The sequence below is a fragment of the Pezoporus flaviventris genome, unplaced genomic scaffold (assembly GCF_033815535.1).
Source record: "Pezoporus flaviventris isolate CSIRO_AGI_PZ_B2104156 unplaced genomic scaffold, CSIRO_AGI_Pfla_v1 ptg000007l, whole genome shotgun sequence".
Lineage (NCBI taxonomy): Eukaryota > Metazoa > Chordata > Aves > Psittaciformes > Psittacidae > Pezoporus > Pezoporus flaviventris.
This window is the reverse complement of record NW_026892555.1, coordinates 13,277,094-13,294,872: the sequence shown is the minus strand read 5'-3', so window position 1 is coordinate 13,294,872 and position 17,779 is coordinate 13,277,094. Positions and strand designations below refer to the sequence as shown.

The 17,779-nt window shown below is 42.0% G+C and overlaps 1 protein-coding gene across 5 annotated transcripts in view; it reads right to left on the bottom strand.

The window, feature by feature from the left end:
- Nucleotides 1-17,779, bottom strand: part of SAMD12 (sterile alpha motif domain containing 12) — a 170,412-nt gene that overhangs the window by 60,111 nt on the left and 92,522 nt on the right. Inside the window, exon 6 of one of the 5 annotated variants that reach the window (XM_061447824.1) lies at nt 16,661-17,395. The exons of the other annotated variants lie outside the window; for them this stretch is intronic. Within the exon in view, the coding sequence (XP_061303808.1) occupies nt 17,376-17,395 (20 nt within the window). The 3' untranslated portion in view covers nt 16,661-17,375. Of the gene's footprint in view, nt 1-16,660; nt 17,396-17,779 lie in introns of those variants that run through there. 5 annotated transcript variants of the gene reach the window in all.

The following is a 17,779-nucleotide window of genomic DNA, read 5'->3' as shown; positions in this document are numbered from 1 at the left end:
TGCCAGCTCTATAACGAATGGAAGCATCAGTAGGTTGCAATGCTGATTTAGCAGCTTAAAGCTGCACATGTGGATTTTCCAGGCAGCAGCAGGAGCACCCTACTCTCCCACTCATCCCATTGTGCAGCCTGTGAACTTCCCATTATATGTCACAGCAGAAGCACCCTCACAGATGTGAAGCCTTCCCCCAGTCAGTTCAGAGACAGCTCAGTTTGCAGCCTTTGGGTTCAGTTTGGCTTCTAACTGGCAAATAGACTGTATATAACAGAACCTGCTGCTTTCAAAGTCTCATGCAGTGTGCATGGACAACATTGGCAGGCAGACCACAAGGTCCTTCTCTATGAAGTTCTGTGAAGCACTCTTTTTCACTTTACCCTTTAGCTTATTCTGAAGGCCTCCTTACTGAAGCTTCAGGTTACACTATGCTAGCAACAAACAGAATCCCCAGGGATGTAGTTATACATCATTTCACAATACTTCCACATTCTAAAGGACATGAACTTTTTTAATATAAGCAAAAAGCTGCCATCACTGCAGTGGCACAGCAGCTTCTATTTCAGTAACTTCTGTCATCTCCTTGTGCTTACAAGTACTATGAAATACCAAGACTCAGAATACCACCAAATTTTACATCATGGCAAATAAGGGTTAATTTTCTAGTCTGGTATCATCACCCAGGAAGCTCAGACCTGAAACAGAGCCAAGATGTCCTGAATGGCAATCCTACACTATAACCCCAAGCACATCCTTCCATAAAGGTACTTTATTTCAAGATGCACATTTTTCTTTCCAACTTGGCAGTTTGGCTTCTTTTTAAAACCTTTAATTACAGCTCAAATTATGTTCAATTTATTTTTCCATGGCTGGCTTTTTCCTGTCTCAGGCTCCACTGTTTTTTTCCTCTCTCCAGAAACGCCAAATGCTTTAAAATCTCTTTTGTTGTTAGCAAGCAGGAAAAGAGGAGGGTTTCTTGTGAATCTCTCTCTGTCTCTCCATTGAGGAAACAAAACAGATGTTGTGCTCTCCTCAGGGAGATGGATCCTATCTCACAGCAGGTGTGAGAAAAGGCTGCTTTGCATGTGGAAAGGAAAAGAGCAGCATGAAAGGACCTTGCTGGAGAAGCAGCACCGATGGCAAAAGCATTTTGGTTTTGAGCAAGAAAGAGAAGTTCATCCACCTAAAGAAAAGAAAGGGTATGGGGAAAGCGGTAGGGAAAATCACACCCTGCTTTGCATTGGCAGCAGGACTAAGGGCTACTGCCAAGGTTCCCGATATTAATCTTGTGTTTCCCTTAAAGCAACAGCTCCACAAACCAGGGAATGGCATGAAAATGTCTACTTTGGTTTTTTAACAGGCTTAATGCTTCAGCCTGAAACCAAGAATAGCCTAAAGACTCAAATTCCCAGGACATTCAGAACAAAATGTGGGTTCTTTTTAAACCTCATTATTTCTGAAGGGGGTCAACAGTGGGCATGTTAATAGTTGAGGCTGACATTACTGGGTAACTTTCACAGCCTGAAAGATTTCCTGAGCCCTTCCTTGCAACCTCAGAGGGTAATCCTTGAAAATCCCCAGCGTTATAAGAAACAATTACTTAGATATAATTTCACATTTTGAAACACCTCTTTTGTGTATATGTGAACACACAGCTAAGAAATAATCCTGCTTGTGTTAACAGCAGTAAATCTTAGACAAACTTGGAGTCACTATAGAAGTATTTGCAGGAAACACAGCCCATTGCATATGGCAATAATTATGCAGAAAATGGCACAGTTAGTTCCAACTATTGATTTGATACTGGCCTCACTTAGGATGAAACAGTCATGCTCAGTCTGCATCACACAGGGAAAGAAAGGTCAAAGCAGCTTCCTCCATCCCTATGAAGACTGGTTACTAACAAAGAAAAGAAAAATGGTTTCCTTTGGAGTTCCATGGAGTTTTATTTTTTGTCCTCTTGCAGATCAAAGAGGATCTTTTCCTGCAAGAACTAAGTCACGTTTGCACAAATGTCAGCTCACTTTTAAGAACAGCCTCACACTACAGGCAGGCAGCTTTATCTACAGAGCTTCATTTAAAAAAGGAGACATCAAATGATCTGGTCCCAATGCTGCTTCCAAGATCAAATTTGAGGACAGGTGTTCATAGGCATTATTTATACTCGAACACAAGCCCAGATGCATCCCTAGAACCTCCAAACTCCTTCTGTCACCCTCCCCTGGCATATTCTTCTTTAATGTGGGAATAATGCCACAGCAAACAAAACCCTGTTCACTTGGGAATGAAAGAGATGTGGTATTCAGCTACAATTTCACTCTTTAGTTCATCTGTTTAATTTTGATGGATGCACTTCTGACAAGTCCCTGGTGAGCAAAACTGGCTGTTTACACAGGGGATTAGGGGTGCTGGAGGACAGGCAAGACTGCTGGATACCCACACTTATAAACAGGCAACTGGCAAATGCTGCTCAATATTTCTGAGAAGTGTTACCATATTGCATTATGAAACATCAGAGCTGTATAAATGTGTGATAACACCACTGAGTGCAGCAGGAAGTCAGTGGAGCGCAGCACCAGAAGGGCAGGAGGAAAAAGCAAAGCAAAATCTACAGCAGTAGGTTTCTTCAGAAACACCCAAACCCATATTCCCAGGAGCTGCATGTCCTGGAGCTGAGACCACAGCATGATAATCCAGCAGTCATACACTGATGCACAACAGAACAGAGACTTCCACTCTTTGGATTAATTATGGCAGAGCTGCATGATAACAGCACACTGTCATATCTGCACAAACTTTCTACTGCAGGTAAGAGAGCCAGAGTATTGCAAACAACCCCCTCCCTCCTCAAGGACTGAAAAAAATACAAGCTAAATCTCTGGTTTGAGCTGCTTTTGGCTGAGAAGTGAGGCCAGCCATAGTTTGGAAGTGGAAATGCTGCCTGGAAGAACTACCAGCAATATTCTAAGAATCAAATTCAGTTTTTTTATAGGAATGCCATTCTAAGGCAATGGCAAGTTAAAAACCTGATTGTTTTCTTCTTGTGGCACCATGTTCTAACTGCAAACAGCCATTGTGGCCCAGTGCCACCTATCAGACACAGCAGCAAGTGGACAAAGGTACACTCTGTGCACTGTGCCAGTACTGCTGCTCTGCAGTGGCCAGGAGGGAAGTGGCAGGCCATGAAACCTCAGGAAAGCAGATGACTTCATCAGATCCCACAGAGCTATGCTTGGTAAGAACAGACAAAGGATCCCAAGTTCTCTCCTGTCTTTATACTTTACCTTTCTGCTGTGGAAGTGGAACAAAACCTGTTCTGCTGCATGCATGAACCTCTGGAAATACAGAGGAGCCAGCCCAGGTTTGTATCCTTTACACAAAAGCACTTTGTATTTTCTACTCTTGAGAATAAACAGATTAATAAGATTGGTCCACCAAACAATAAATAATTTGTCTGCACAAACAGATTTGTTTCAAACAGCCCAGTGGTGCATGCTGCCAGTATAGCAAGCTTCCTGCTGTAAATGCAATGCTTTCTCCAACTATAGGAAAGCAAAGGGATACAGCTGCTGAAGGGTGATGTGAAATTAAAGAGGGAATGAAATGTGTGATCTTATTTAATCACACCTGGTGCTTCAATTTTTCAGTAACAGCACCCTGCTAGACTGTGTCAAATCGGTTCTACAAAGAAAAAAATTATGGATGGAAAATGAATTAACTCTTTCGTTCCTGCTGTTAATACATTACACCAGTCAGAGACAGCTTTAGATGTGGCTGTTAAGAATCCTTTTTCCCAGATGAAAGGTGCTCGGCTCCTGGCTCTGTGGATGATAGTGCTTCTGTGCCAGCAGATGAGCACATGCCCACTGTGAGAAGCACAAGTCTTGAGTGTGTATATGACCTATTCTTATACACAAGAAATCTTTGTGGTCAGAATCAACTTAAAGAATTGAAGTACCACGTTGGGACCAGTCATTTCTATTTGTTTCCTTAGGTGGGTGGCACATATGTGCAGAGAAACAGGCAGAGGAAGCAGGACAGCCAGGGACAGCAGGATGTGAAAGGCCAGAAATCAGCTCTTCCCTTACCTTGGGCACTCCACTCAGCACTGATTTCCTGCAAGAAGAAAATTCATCCCAGCAATTACCTGGCTTCTGTTTACTTTTGGGCTTTCTTTTTTGAGGATTTTTGTTTGCTTCTCTGAAGCCTTATTTTGCAATTTGGGTTAATATTAAACACAAACATAATTTGATTCTGCAGGCACTGCATTGTGTGATCACTATGTCCCATTGGCTAGTCAGACACTGTTTCTCTGTGTGCACTATGTACTAATAAATCACTTGTGGTAATAGACAGCAAGGTGCTCTATCTAATGTAAAAAATGGTAATTGTGGTCAAATGTTCCATTCCTCGGGGAAAAGGGAAGAAAAATAATTCTTCTACATGATTTCACTCAGCAGCAGAAAATAAAAAGACAAGGTATAATTAGCTTAACATAACCATCTTTATATTAAATTCATAGAGAAGGAAATCAAACATGAAAAATAACTAGCAGGCTCCCATTCTGGTTTCCTCATTGAATTAATGTCACCAGTAAAGCACTGGATGAAGTAAGATATACAAGGCTGGATGAGCTGTGTGTTTGGGGAAGAGTTCATTTTTAGATGGGAGAAATTTCTCTATGCAAGTGTTACCTATTTAAGAAATTGGTATTTATTAGGACAATACTGTCTCAAGAGACATCTAGTTTTTACAGTATGGATTCAGCCAATTTACCGAAAAACTAAGGCATTAAAGCAAATACCTCAGAACAGTTTTAAGAACGTCTTAGTCTCTTCATCATTACTCGTATAACTCATGTTCCACAGGATTATTACACCAAGGAACATTTTTAATGAATAAAATAGCATTGTAAAAGACCTCCATAAATAGAAGATGCTAACACTGCACCATAAGGGCTTAATTTAAACCAGGGTTACTTAAAATGCTGAATATAATCATAGTTCAAATTAACAAAAGGAAACCCTTGCTTTAAATCACTTTTATTCATGCTTTGCATTTTTAATTGGTATTTTCCTTTGGTGGAGCCATAGATAGAACTGAAGTGATTGCAAAAAAGATCATCTGGTCGACCCCTCCCTTGAGGCAAAAATAAATATCCTCACAGGTGACTCTAACCTATTACTCACACCTACAACCCTCCTCTACTTTCATTCCTCCAAATACTCCACTCTAATATACTTATGTTACATACACTCCTGAGGTGCAACATGAACTAATTACTCTCCCTTTGACCTCTGGGTAGGGAGAGAGGGCATGGGGAAACACTGCTATGATTTTATATTACAAATCATAGAATCACAGAATGGTTTGGGTTGGAAGGGAGTTTAAAGCTCATCCAGTTCCAACCCGCTGCCATGGGCAGGGACACCTTCCACGAGACCAGGTTGTTCCAGGCCCCATCCAACCTGGCCTTGAACACTGCCAGGGATGGGGCTGCCACAGCTTCTCTGGGCAACCTGTGCCAGTGTCTCAGCACCCCCACAGGGAAGAATTTGTAATTCTAACTTCAAATACTAATGTCGAGTCTAAACCTCCCCTCTGTCATATACCTGAAAGACTGGGTCTCTTTCCAGCTTTGTCCTCATATCCTGGACCTTACTCTTTCAATATTTCCTCACTGGTCTTTTCTAAATCTCTGCTCACTCCTGCAGCTCTCTTCCTGGCTTTCTCCAGTTTGTCTGTGTTGTTTCATGGTGTGAAGCCAGCTCTGGACATTATCCCAGCAGAGCGACAGAGAGCCAACAGAAATGTGTTAAGGATATCCTATGACTTACATGCAAGACTCCCACTTACACTGAAGTCTGGTGTCTTCCCCATTTTCTTCCCCAGACATATCCCAGTGCTGACTCATATTCAGCTTGTGATAACCCAACACCACATGCTCTCTCACAGTACTGTTACTTACTCAGACATCCCTCATCTTCATACACATACTTGTTTTCCCTTCCTCACTGCAGGCTTCCTTATTTACATTTCCTGATTTCCCATTTTACTCATTTCAACCATTTCTGCATTTTATCAAGATCACGTTAGACTTTAAACTTGTCCTCCACAATATCCAAATCCTGCTAGTCCCTCGCACTCTGCACTCTCCAGTCCATCATTGAAGACACTAATGAAAACAATGAGCAGCCAAGGACCTGGAGCAGAATCTAACAGCACTGCACTTCAGGTTCCCTCCCCATCTGCCAAGCAAATAATAGCTATTCCTTGAACCAGGCCTTCATCTGCCTCCCAGTAGTTTCATCTAGATGACTTTTTCCCTCATTCCTTTCAAGAAGACTACCTGGCTTTCCACAGCACTGCAAAAACCCTTACTAAAGACATACCTACTACTTCTATCTCCTAAACCTCCTATGCATTCAGAAAGGAAATCAGAGGCTTGACTCATCTTTTTTTCTTAAAAAATCCACACTGGCTCTTCTTCCATCAGCTCATTATTCTCTAGGTGTTTACAAATTGAGTCATAATTTTCCAGAGTATTTCACCATGTATCAGAGTTAAGCTGAAAGGTTTCCTCATTTCAGTGTTTAAGTTTGCCCTTCCTCATCCTTCACAAGTTCTTAAAGATAAAAGCTAAAGTTCACGGATGGCCTCATCTGACTTCTAGAAGTGAATTTCAGGAGACACCGATGACTTCGCTGCATCCAACAAACATATTCCACCTCTGTCCCCCATTCCAGCTTGCATTCTTTCCCCTCTTTTAAAATTAACTGTTCCAAGCACCCCATCACAATTAACACATTTGGAAAACCTGAATCCAAGAAAGACTGGTGCTCATCCTCCATCCTGACCAGCTTTCCCCTCCTTGTGCACAGAGTAACAGAACTCTAATTTTCTTTGTCTTTCCCTTATGTTTATAGTCTTGAAAACCGTATTTTAATAACCCTTGTAGCTGCAACTCTTTAAATGAGGTGTTTGTGCTACTTTTAGATTTTTTGCCTTAGCAATGCATTCTCCTGTTCCCATTAGTTACAGTATTCTTGATTTTCAAGTAATTGCAGAAGGCCTGAATTACTTTTCATATTTTGTGTCTTTCTCCTTCAATGGGACAACCTCCTGCCATGTTTGTAGTATCCTGTCTTCCAAAAAACTGTCAAGTTCCTTTAAACTTTCTTTCCCTCCCTTCCCAGCCCTTCCCTATCTAATCCAAAGTTCAAAGACACCAGCTCTTTTAAAGTCCTTTGACATTTTTCAGCTGCTTATGCTCATTCTTTCCTCTTCTTCAGATCACTCTTTTGTGATCATTTTCACTCACATTGCCTTCTGTCTTCAAATTCTCAACCATTTCCTTCTGATGACTCAGAATAAAGCATAAGGTAAATTCCTTCACTAATTTCCTTTGCCGTCAGAAACAAAAGTAACCCTCTTTAGATTTTAACTCTTTAGATAGCCTAGACAAAATTCGCTTGACCAAGGGTGGGCATCTATTCAGCTTGTCGCTCTGAAGGGATCAGATTTCCCAGAGTGAGATTCAACTTACACCATAATAGATAACTAAAGCAAATCATATAAAACACCTCTAATGGATCCTGTTTTTCCCAGTGACTCACAAAGGGAAGCTGTGTTGATAAGCTTGCATGATGGCATCTATCAATCACAGAACCATGCAGGATTGAAGACACCTATGTAGATCTCAAGTCCAACCTCCTGCTCAGAGGAGGATTAGTATTAGAGAAGGTCGCCCTGGGCTGTGTCCAGCTGATTTTGGAGTATCTACAAGGATGGAGATCCACACCTTCTCTGGGCCCATTCCAGTGTTTGATCACCCATTTTCCCTCCCCTTTACATTTAGTTAGAATTTTCTGTATTCTAACTTGTGCCCATTGCCTCTTGTTCTGGCCCTTTGCACATCTGAGAAGAAACCGGGTCTGTCTTTTCTGCACCCTCCCAACAGGCACTTGCAGACACCTGTCTTCAGGCTGAACAAACCCAGCCCTCACCCTCTTTTCTTACATCAGGTGCTCCAGGCCAGTGGTCGTTACCGTGGTGTCCACTGACTCACTCCAGTTTGTCAACGTCTTTCTCATACTGATCACAAAACTGCACAGACTGCTCAAGATGTCATCTCACATATGCCAAAGGGAAAGGAACAATCAGTTCCCTTGACCTGCTGGCTACCCTGCTGTTCCTACAGCCCAGTAGAATGTGGTCCTCCTCTGAGTGATAGTGCTGCCCTCCAGCACCTCAAGCGCTGCCCCTAGTTTGGGATCATCCCATAGATTTGCTGAGGGTGGAACCTGTCTCATCATGGGCACTAACCAAAGTATTCGGACAGTATTGTATCAGTCTTTTAGGGATGCCAACAGTTCTCCATTCACTTCTTGTCTCCCTAGACATTCCATAAAACAGCAATTTGGCTATCTGTGGGAGAAAATTACAAAGGCATTTGTAAAGTCAAGGTACACAACATGCACTGCTCCTCCCCTGTCCACACAGCGAGTTTTCTCATCACAGAAGGATGATTTTCTCAGCACAGAAGGATGCTTTGCCCTTAGTAAATCCATGGTGGCTCCTCCCAGCTACCTCCTTGCCCTTTGGGTGCCTGGACCTCTAGACTTGCTCCTCTGTGTTCTCCATACAGCTGTTTTCTGTTAATAGGTCTTGATAGTCAAAATGCTCCTTACCTCTGAAGCCTCTCCTATCAACACTGCTGTTAACTATACAAAAAATACAAAACCTACTTGTCCTAAGCGTGTGGGCAGTGTCAGCTTGTTGACATAAATTTAAATAGAGCTTCTATCAATAAATATGGCATTTATTTTTCAGTTAACACAACCTACACATATTTATCTACACGACTAGCATTTTCATACACAACTCTTGACTGATTTTCATTCCTTATGTTCTCATTATATTTGAGCACGAATAATGATAGACTGTGCTAGGTATTTATTTGGGATTAATGTTAAGTTCTAGTTACAAAATAGATCCTGGTGTGTAAAAGTGAAATGCAATAAAGATGTTGAAGAATGGTATTTTCCAAATAAGCTACATAATCAAGGCAAAAATAAGCTTATCATTATACTTTTTAAGTAATCAGTCTCATTAAGCAAGGAATCATTACGTCGGTGAACTGAATGTCAGTTCTAGTTGCCATATTTCTCAAGATCACAGAACTGGTAGATCTTATCCCCTACTGCACAGATTTTGTTTATAGCTTAAAAGAGGAAAACAAGCTTTTCAGCTTTTTTTCCTCCCAAGTGGTTTTTTACTTTTGAATGAGGCAGTCACTGGATTGAAATAGCTGAACAAACATGAAAAAGATATTATCTCTGCACCTGCAGAAGTAAAACAAGAGTTTAGCTCTTCAACAACAGGTGTTTAACCAGTGACTTTCCCCACTTCTGTTGTCTGACTTCCTTTGCATTTCAGCAGCAATTACTCACTGCTATACACTGAAAAAATATGAATTTAAATAATTACAAGAACCTGTAAGATCTAAATTTACTCTTGTATGAAATTCAAATAAATCCAATGTACTTTTCTTTAAAAAAGCAAATATGTAGCAGAGTTTTAATTTAAAACCACGTTAAATATTTCATACCCACTTTGCACCTCACGGTTTGCAACTGTTGGAACTACTGCAGGATGTTAACACCAGTTTTGGTTCTTTGAGTTTTTTGAAAAGGAAAGGGAAAAGAAAACCCATGATAGAGACCTTGCTGTGAAAAAAGATACAGAAGCACTCGCTGCTTCATCCCCCATAGAATCCAAATGTGTGCTGGGGGAAAGAAACAGGAATGAGAAACGGGGGTAGATGTGAACAAAACTGGGTTTTGATATTCAGAACAGTGTTGCAATTACTTTGGAGCAAACATTGCTGCCTTCAGAAAGCTTTTATTTCATGCTTTTCCTGTTGTAACACAGGTTTTAAAATTTCAAGCTGTAACATGTACAAAATCTTGCTTCACTACTGCCAGTATGGTTCAACCTGGCCCCTTTCCGTGGAGTTTGACATTATTCCTATCTCAGACACAGCTCTGAACCAAAAAGCTGAAGATGACAAACAATGCTTTTAAAGCTCACAAGATCAGTTTGCATTTGTAACACTTTCTTTTTCTGTCTTCCCTCAATTTTAAATGAAAATACTTCCTCATTTCTAAACAGGCTAAGCTGGTTAATAAGAATTGTTCTAAACAGGAACTAGAGATGCTAAAACACATACAACTGGGCATGGATGAATTTTATTTTCTGTTTGGTACATCTGTCAAGCACCTAAATCTGATGTACTGATAAAACAAGACAGCTTAAGGCAATAAACATGTCAGATCCATCTGTTCTTCAGGACATTGAGAAGAAAAGGAATTGCTCCCTGCAGTATTCTGCACACTTGAGACCACTCTGGAGAGGTTTCCCTCTGCTGCTGACAGCAATTCAGCTTCACCAGTCTAAGCCAGTGGGTTTCCAAACTTGTTCCCTGTCTCCCACCTGGGCACATCATGTGCTATTGGTTTCTTTGCCCTTCTCTCCACAGTGTGAGAATTGGTGGCTGCAACAGAGATGCAACTATTTTGGAAAGTCTTTGGCAAAGTCAGGAAACAAAGCACAGAAAACAAGACTAAAGCCCACACTGAGTCTACCCAATCCAGATCCTTGCTCCAGCAGGAGCTCTCAGCAGCTGCAGGAACCCCGCTTTGCACCTCAGACTTGGTTCACATCCATTATGTCCTTCAGTTTGTTAAAGCTACAGCATCCCTTCTCATACTATTCCCCTGCTACATCCAGGAACTCTCACTGTGAATACCCCAGTCAAGGCAGCCCTCCCAGCCCCAAAATGCAAGTCAGTGGTCTAAGTGACTGAAGGTAGCCCTGAACACACACCACCTGCTCCAGTATGCCCACTTATTAGTGCAGCTTCCCAAAGCATGGCTGCAGCCAAAGCTGAGCTACAACACTGGCAGCTACCAAAGAGCCACCCACTGTATGGCTCCAAACACAGACCACACCAATCGGAGCAGAACAAGCACAGAAACAGTTGACAGGGCGGAGGTGTTCATGACAGAAATCATCTTCCAGCTGTGTTTTAACAAAAAACACATTTGAGCCACCTGCAGCCACATTCAAGGAGTTTGGCAGCCAGTCAGGGGATGTGCTACTTTCTCACAGGAAGGTAGAATTAAAGTTTTTTTTCAGGATATATACAACCCACTGATACTGGGCTGGCTGCAGATCTTTAACTCAAGTAACACCCTTTCATTTCTCACTTTTGACTGGCAGGAGAAAAGAGGGAAGGAGGTCCGCAGCCCAAATGAACACGGGAGACCCAGACAGCAAGCAGAAAGTTCAGCTGCTTTCTGGAGTGAGTAGCACTCAGTTTTGGCTATGTGAAGGCAGGAAATGAGTACGCAAAAGCTCCTTTGTACCATATACTGGTCACATAACCATATTATCCAAGCCACCTGAAAGACAAACATCCAAGAACAGAGAGCTCACTGGAAAAGATCCTGCTTTGCTCAGTCCTTCCAGATTAGTCCCAGTTTGGAGGCAACTCTGATCTTCAATTTTCCCATAACTATTTAAAGCCATCAGCTGCGCCCTTCAGCTTATCATGCAGCAGGTAGGTAAAGAAACAGCCAGCAATGTGGGTAACAGAATGGATAGGGGCTCAGAAAAAGGGGATAAAGATGAGGGGCAAACCATAAAGTCCCACAATGCATGTGATGGGACCCACGCTGTTTCGTTCTGCCAAGCATCAGAGGTGAAGGAGTAAGCATATTGCTCAGTACAGTTCAAAAATGTCATGCATATTATCAGTTACTTAACAAGGCTGGCAAAAATTGTGAAGGAACAGAATGAGCAATGGGAGCTGTGGGTCTGATCACCGAAACCCGGAAATACCCTTTTGAAAAGCTGGCCTTATTTGCTCCAAATCGGGTTTCAGCAACCAATTTGAAGCTATCACACCAGCATGCTCTTCTATGTGAGTTAATAAGCACTTACTATTGATAATTTCTGCAGTGGCTGCTTAATTTTTAATCATATCCTTAATTTACTGATTACATTTTTATCCAGTTAGAGTGTGTGCATGTGTGTGCATCTGTGTGACAGAGAGAACATGGAAAACTGTGTTTAATCTGAAGTACAATGCCTTGCTTTCTAAATGAGGAGATACGTGTTTCTCCTGCTTGACATTTTTTCACACAGCCCTCTTATTTTTCTGGAGAATGGCATCTCAGGCTGCTGTGTTATGTTGCACCATTGTGCTGTTAAAAATGGGCACCACTGACCTCTGTGCAAAGCTGTACATGGACTTTGGAATTCAGTGTCATTAAAATACCGGTGCTAAGGAACAGGCGGTTTTACTGGCACTTTCCTGAACAGAAATCCTAGCATCCCCTTTCATCTGTAGATCAGACATTTAGGTAACACCCTGGGACACCCTCATCCTCCTCAATCCCATTTCAACGTTTCATTAGATTTCTATAGTCATAAAAACTAGATGCACTGAAGGGCTGGAAGATGGATCATTTATTTTCAAGCACTGACAATTTTCCATGGTGACCAACAATAAAGTTCTCAATTACAGAGGGCGAGTAAGTAAACTGAAGGACAAAGCTTCGAGGAGAGCTGGGTGATGATAGAAGGATAGGGATTAGAACATCTCAGAGCCCAAGAGATGAGCTAATCACAGATAAAATAATATTACATTCCTATTACTACCTGACATGCTGGTTAGTGTAATGCCAGTGATTAAAAAAAATCAAACAAGCAAAGACAGAAATGCACTCAGCAGAGACATAACCCCCATTTTCAAGAAGGGGAAAATGGATGACCCGGGGAATTACAGACCAGTCAGTCTCACCTCTGTGCCTGGCAAAATCTTGGAGCAGATTCTCCTGGAAGGCATGCTAAGGCACATGAAAAACAACAAGGTGCTTGGTGACAGCCAGCATGGCTTCACTAAGGGGAAATCCTGCCTGACCAATTTGGTGGCCTTCTATGATGGGGCTACAGAACTGATGGACAGGGGTAGAGCAGTTGATGTCATCTACCTGGACTTGTGCAAAGCATTTGACACTGTCCCACACGACATCCTTGTCTCTAAATCGGAGAGACATCAATTTGATGGATGGACCACTCGGTGGATAAAGAACTGTCTGGATGGCTGCACACAAAGAGTTGTGGTCAATGGCTCAATGTCCAGCTGGAGACCAGTAACGAGTGGTGTCCCTCAGGGATCGGTGTTGGGACCGGTCTTGTTCAACATCTTCGTTGCTGACATGGACAGTGGGATTGAGTGCGCCCTCAGCAAGTTTGCTGATGACACCAAGCTGTGTGGTTCGGTTGATACCCTGGAGGGAAGGAATGCCATCCAGAGGGACCTCGACACGCTTGTGAGGTGGGCTGATGCCAACCTCATGAAGTTTAACCACGCCAAGTGCAAGGTCCTACACCTGGGTCATAGCAATCCCAGGCACAGCTACAGGTTGGGCAGAGAAGAGATTCAGAGCAGCCCTGTGGAGAAGGACTTGGGGGTGCTGGTGGATGAGAAAATGAACATAAGCCAGCTTCAGTGTGCGCTCACAGCCCAGAAAGCCAACCGTATCCTGGGCTGCATCAAAAGGAGCGTGACCAGCAGGTCAAAGGAGGTGATCCTGCCCCTCTACTCTGCTCTCCTGAGACCTCACCTGGAGTATTGTGTGCAGTTCTGGTGTCCTCAACACAAAAAGGACATGGAACTGTTGGAACAAGTCCAGAGGAGGGCCACAAGGATGATCGGGGGACTGGAGCACCACCTGTATGAAGACAGGCTGAGGAAGTTGGGGCTGTTCAGCCTGGAGAAGAGAAGGCTGCGTGGAGACCTCATAGCAGCCTTCCAGTATCTGAAAGGGGGCCTATAGGGATGCTGGGGATGGACTCTTCATTAGGGACTGTAGTGACAGGACAAGGGGTAACGGGTTAAAACTTAAACAGGGGAAGCTTAGATTGGATATAAGGAAGAAATTCTTTACTGTTAGGGTGGTGAGGCACTGGAATAGGTTGCCCAGGGAGGTTGTGAATGCTCCATCCCTTGCAGCGTTCAAGGCCAGGTTGAACGAGGCCTTGGGTGACATTGTTTAGTGTGAGGTGATTTTAGTGTGAGGTCTATAATGCGGCTGATATGGATCATTTCAGGAGCAAAGCTCTCCTGAACTTTGAGCTCATGGCTCAGCACCTGGATACTCACATCCCACTGCAGCTATCCCTGCGTCATAGAATCACAGAATAGTTAGGGTTGGAAAGGACCTTAAGATCATCAAGTTCCAACCCCCCTGCCATGGGCAGGGACACAACCATGCCACCCAAGGCTCTGTCCAACCTGGCCTTGAACGCCGCCAGGGATGGAGCATTCACAACTCCCCTGGGCAACCCATTCCAGTGCCTCACCACCCTAACAGTAAAGAACTTATTCCTTATATTTAATCTAAACTTACCCTTTTTAAGTTTTAACCTGTTACCCCTTGTCCTATCACTACAGTCCCTAATGAAGTGTCCCTCCCCAGCATCCCTACAGACCTCCTTTAGATACTGAAAGGCTGCTATGAGGTCTTGAGAGTTATGCTGAAAACCCCCAACTAGCATCTACTTTGTGTGCCTTCAGTGAGAAAAAAGATGTAACTCTATTCCTCTGCAAATATAACACCTCCAATTTCACTTCTTTTTCTCTAGAGCACAAGAAAGGCAAAGATAGGAAATCGATATGTTCATAGAAAAAATAAACATCTAAAAGTCCCTGTAATAGGAAGAAACTAAAGAGCTATGCCTATAGGTGTCTTAACAGTGGCAGAACAGGTTGGATTAATGTGCTGAGGTAAAAGACTAACAAATAGAGAGGAATAAACTGCTTTTAGAGTAATTATCACAGGTTGCAGTGCCCTTTTCCAGAATCCCCGTGTACTCTAGCCAAAGCGTGGGGCAGTTACATGTACCCTCACACAGGAGTTGTTCCTAAAAACACCCTCCCTAGGGAGTGCTGCTGCTGAGCACACCCAGCCCTGCACTCCAGGAACTGGAACCCTGTGCCAAAAACAAAATCCATCTGCATCAGCCAGGCAGCTTGAAAAGGCAGCTTCAGCTCTTATTCTCTTCTTTGCCCCAGGAGCAGGAACTCACAGCAAGGAAGGAGGAGACTGTAATAAAAAGGAGACAGGAAGGTCTCCAGTAGGCTCTGACTCCTAAAGATAGCAATGAATCTAGCACGAAGGGAAGGAGGAAACCACCCTCCCACATAAGAGGAAACCCCAAAATAAAACCTTTTGGCAGATGGTAAAAGGCTTTAGCATTCAATAAAATGAACGCGCTGCACGAGAATGCAACAGAGCTTTAAGGGAGTCACAGAAAGCCCAAACAAAAGACATATGAAGAAGCTTTTCAGTTGCTCTTCTGTATGATTATTTCAGATCATTTTTTTGATAGGTTTGACCAGATTTTCTATTTGATTGAAATTATGCAGTCCCAGGTTTTCAAGAGACTTACACCTTCATTGCCTGTACTAATGAATTATATGAAAGGGAATAAGTTTTCATTAAGTTTTTTGAACTATAAAGCAAAAGTTCAGTTCCCAATGAGCATTTCATCTGGGACTCTCAGCACGGCCCTGGCCTTTCTGTATGAGCCTGGACTCAGCTCACAGAGGCAACAAAAGCTACAATCAGAAAATAACAACAACAATAATAGTAACAACAACAACGGTTTAATATTTGTATCAGGTTCAACCACATCCAGATGAAAGGAAGAACGCAGAGGACTAGGATCTGTCTAAGTGCAGTTACTCAAGTATGCCTGTCTGAGAAAAACTGCCAAAGCACAGGTAACTTATAACCATATCCCCCAAGACAATATATGAGTCCTTGTTGGTTTCAGACTAAAGGACCATTTAAATTACATGTAAGAAAACAACCCCAAAACCCCTTAACTGAAACTTGCAACTCATTAATTTCAGCCTTTTTGGTTGGTGCTTTAATTCTATTGCCATTGAGCAATCAAAAAGATGTTCACAGAAAGTAACAGAATATGAAAGATGATGCTATCAATTGTAGCAAGAAAAGCAATTTAAGAGCACTGCATAACCAAATTTTGCTAACAGGTACAGATAAAGACTATAAAATTAATATACTAAGGCAGTGGAAGGCTGGTGTCAAATTAAAAATGGGTAACATAACTTGCTATACACTTCATGCCCAGAAGCAAATGGTAGGAAAAGCGACTGCCTGCTTTTCCCTTATTTAATATTAGCTATCCCAAACTAGATGGCAAGTCCTCCAGCTGACAGAGGAAGGAACATCCAGATGGCAATGCATTGCTCCTATCATGGGCATCTGTTTTAGAAGGGCACAGACTATCTCTGGAGGTGGCTGTCGTTCTTCATTGATTATCTGAGGAATGCGAGCAATGAGTTCGACCAGACACCTAACTTGTAGCTGGCTAACATAAAATGCATCAAAGACACTTCAAACTGCTCAGCCTAAAAGACAGTATACTTGTTTTTATCTTTGATTATGCCATTTTAGTGGAGAGCATGAATAAACAACAATGAAAGATAAAAGCAAGTTTTTTTGCTTTAATTTTCAACAGTCATTATGAAATTAGGATTGCAAATAACACAGGCAGTGCATATCGTCAAAAGAGATTTTGAGACCAAGTGAAATATAGGCTTTCTATAGTGAAGAAAAAAGTTCTAACAAGAATAAAATATCAAAATTGTATTTTTGATACCATAAAAGTGGTCAGGGATCATATTTTCAATTTTAGAAAGACCCATGTTGGGTTAAAGAACAGAATACTTATGTTTCTGTATTTGTGGTTTTAATTAAGTTACTAAAAAGGTTTATGGATTTGATCCAAAGGTCAGCAAAGTCATTGGTACCCTTCATTGATTTGAATGGGCTTTATAGTCTCATGCAGTAGAGGAAAAATGGGGTTGATCCTGTTCACATTTTAACTAGTTTCACATTTCACTGAAATCAATGGAGCGTTACTCCTTCAGTTGCCCTCACAGAACCAAGAGCAAAGTTGAGGTCTCAGATTTTCAAAGGGAGATAATTGGGATAAAAGCAACATGTAGCTGGTGGTAGACATAAATTCACATTCTTCGTAGTGGAGTAGCTACTCTTGCTGTTCTCTCACTGTGCTAGAATTGATACAGAATGTGTACATGAAGATAATGGATCAAGTTTTAAGTCAGCTAAAGACTTCCGCAAAGACTATAGGCAAATTAATTATAAGCAGCAGAAATTCAAAGATGTTTCTAGTTTCGCACTAGTTTAGGTGCTCCAAATTCCTAGAAACATCCTTGATAAAAGGGTTCCTCTCTTCTCGTTCCAGGTTTACATTCCTTACCTAAATAACCTCGGTTCTGATCATCCGAATCAAGAGGAAACACTGAAGGAATCAGTTAAAACATATATGCTCATACCAGAATTATCATGTGATAAGCTAAGCCATGTAGAAGTACAATAAAATTCCCGCAGTGATATTCCCATTACCAGAGGGAACCAAAGAAATTCCAAGAATAGCAGTAAAGGTATAATAAAGGAAAACATAAGTTGCTCAAAAAGCAATGGTCACACATTCTAATGCTTATCACAGCAGCTGATATGTAAGAAGGGAGAAAGAAAATTTATCAACAAACAATTCTGGCAAGCGAATATCAGTAAATAATAATTCTCTCAGAGCTTATTAGGATTAGAAGAAAATAAACCATGGTTTTCATGATGATAGCTGAAAAAGCCTATATACC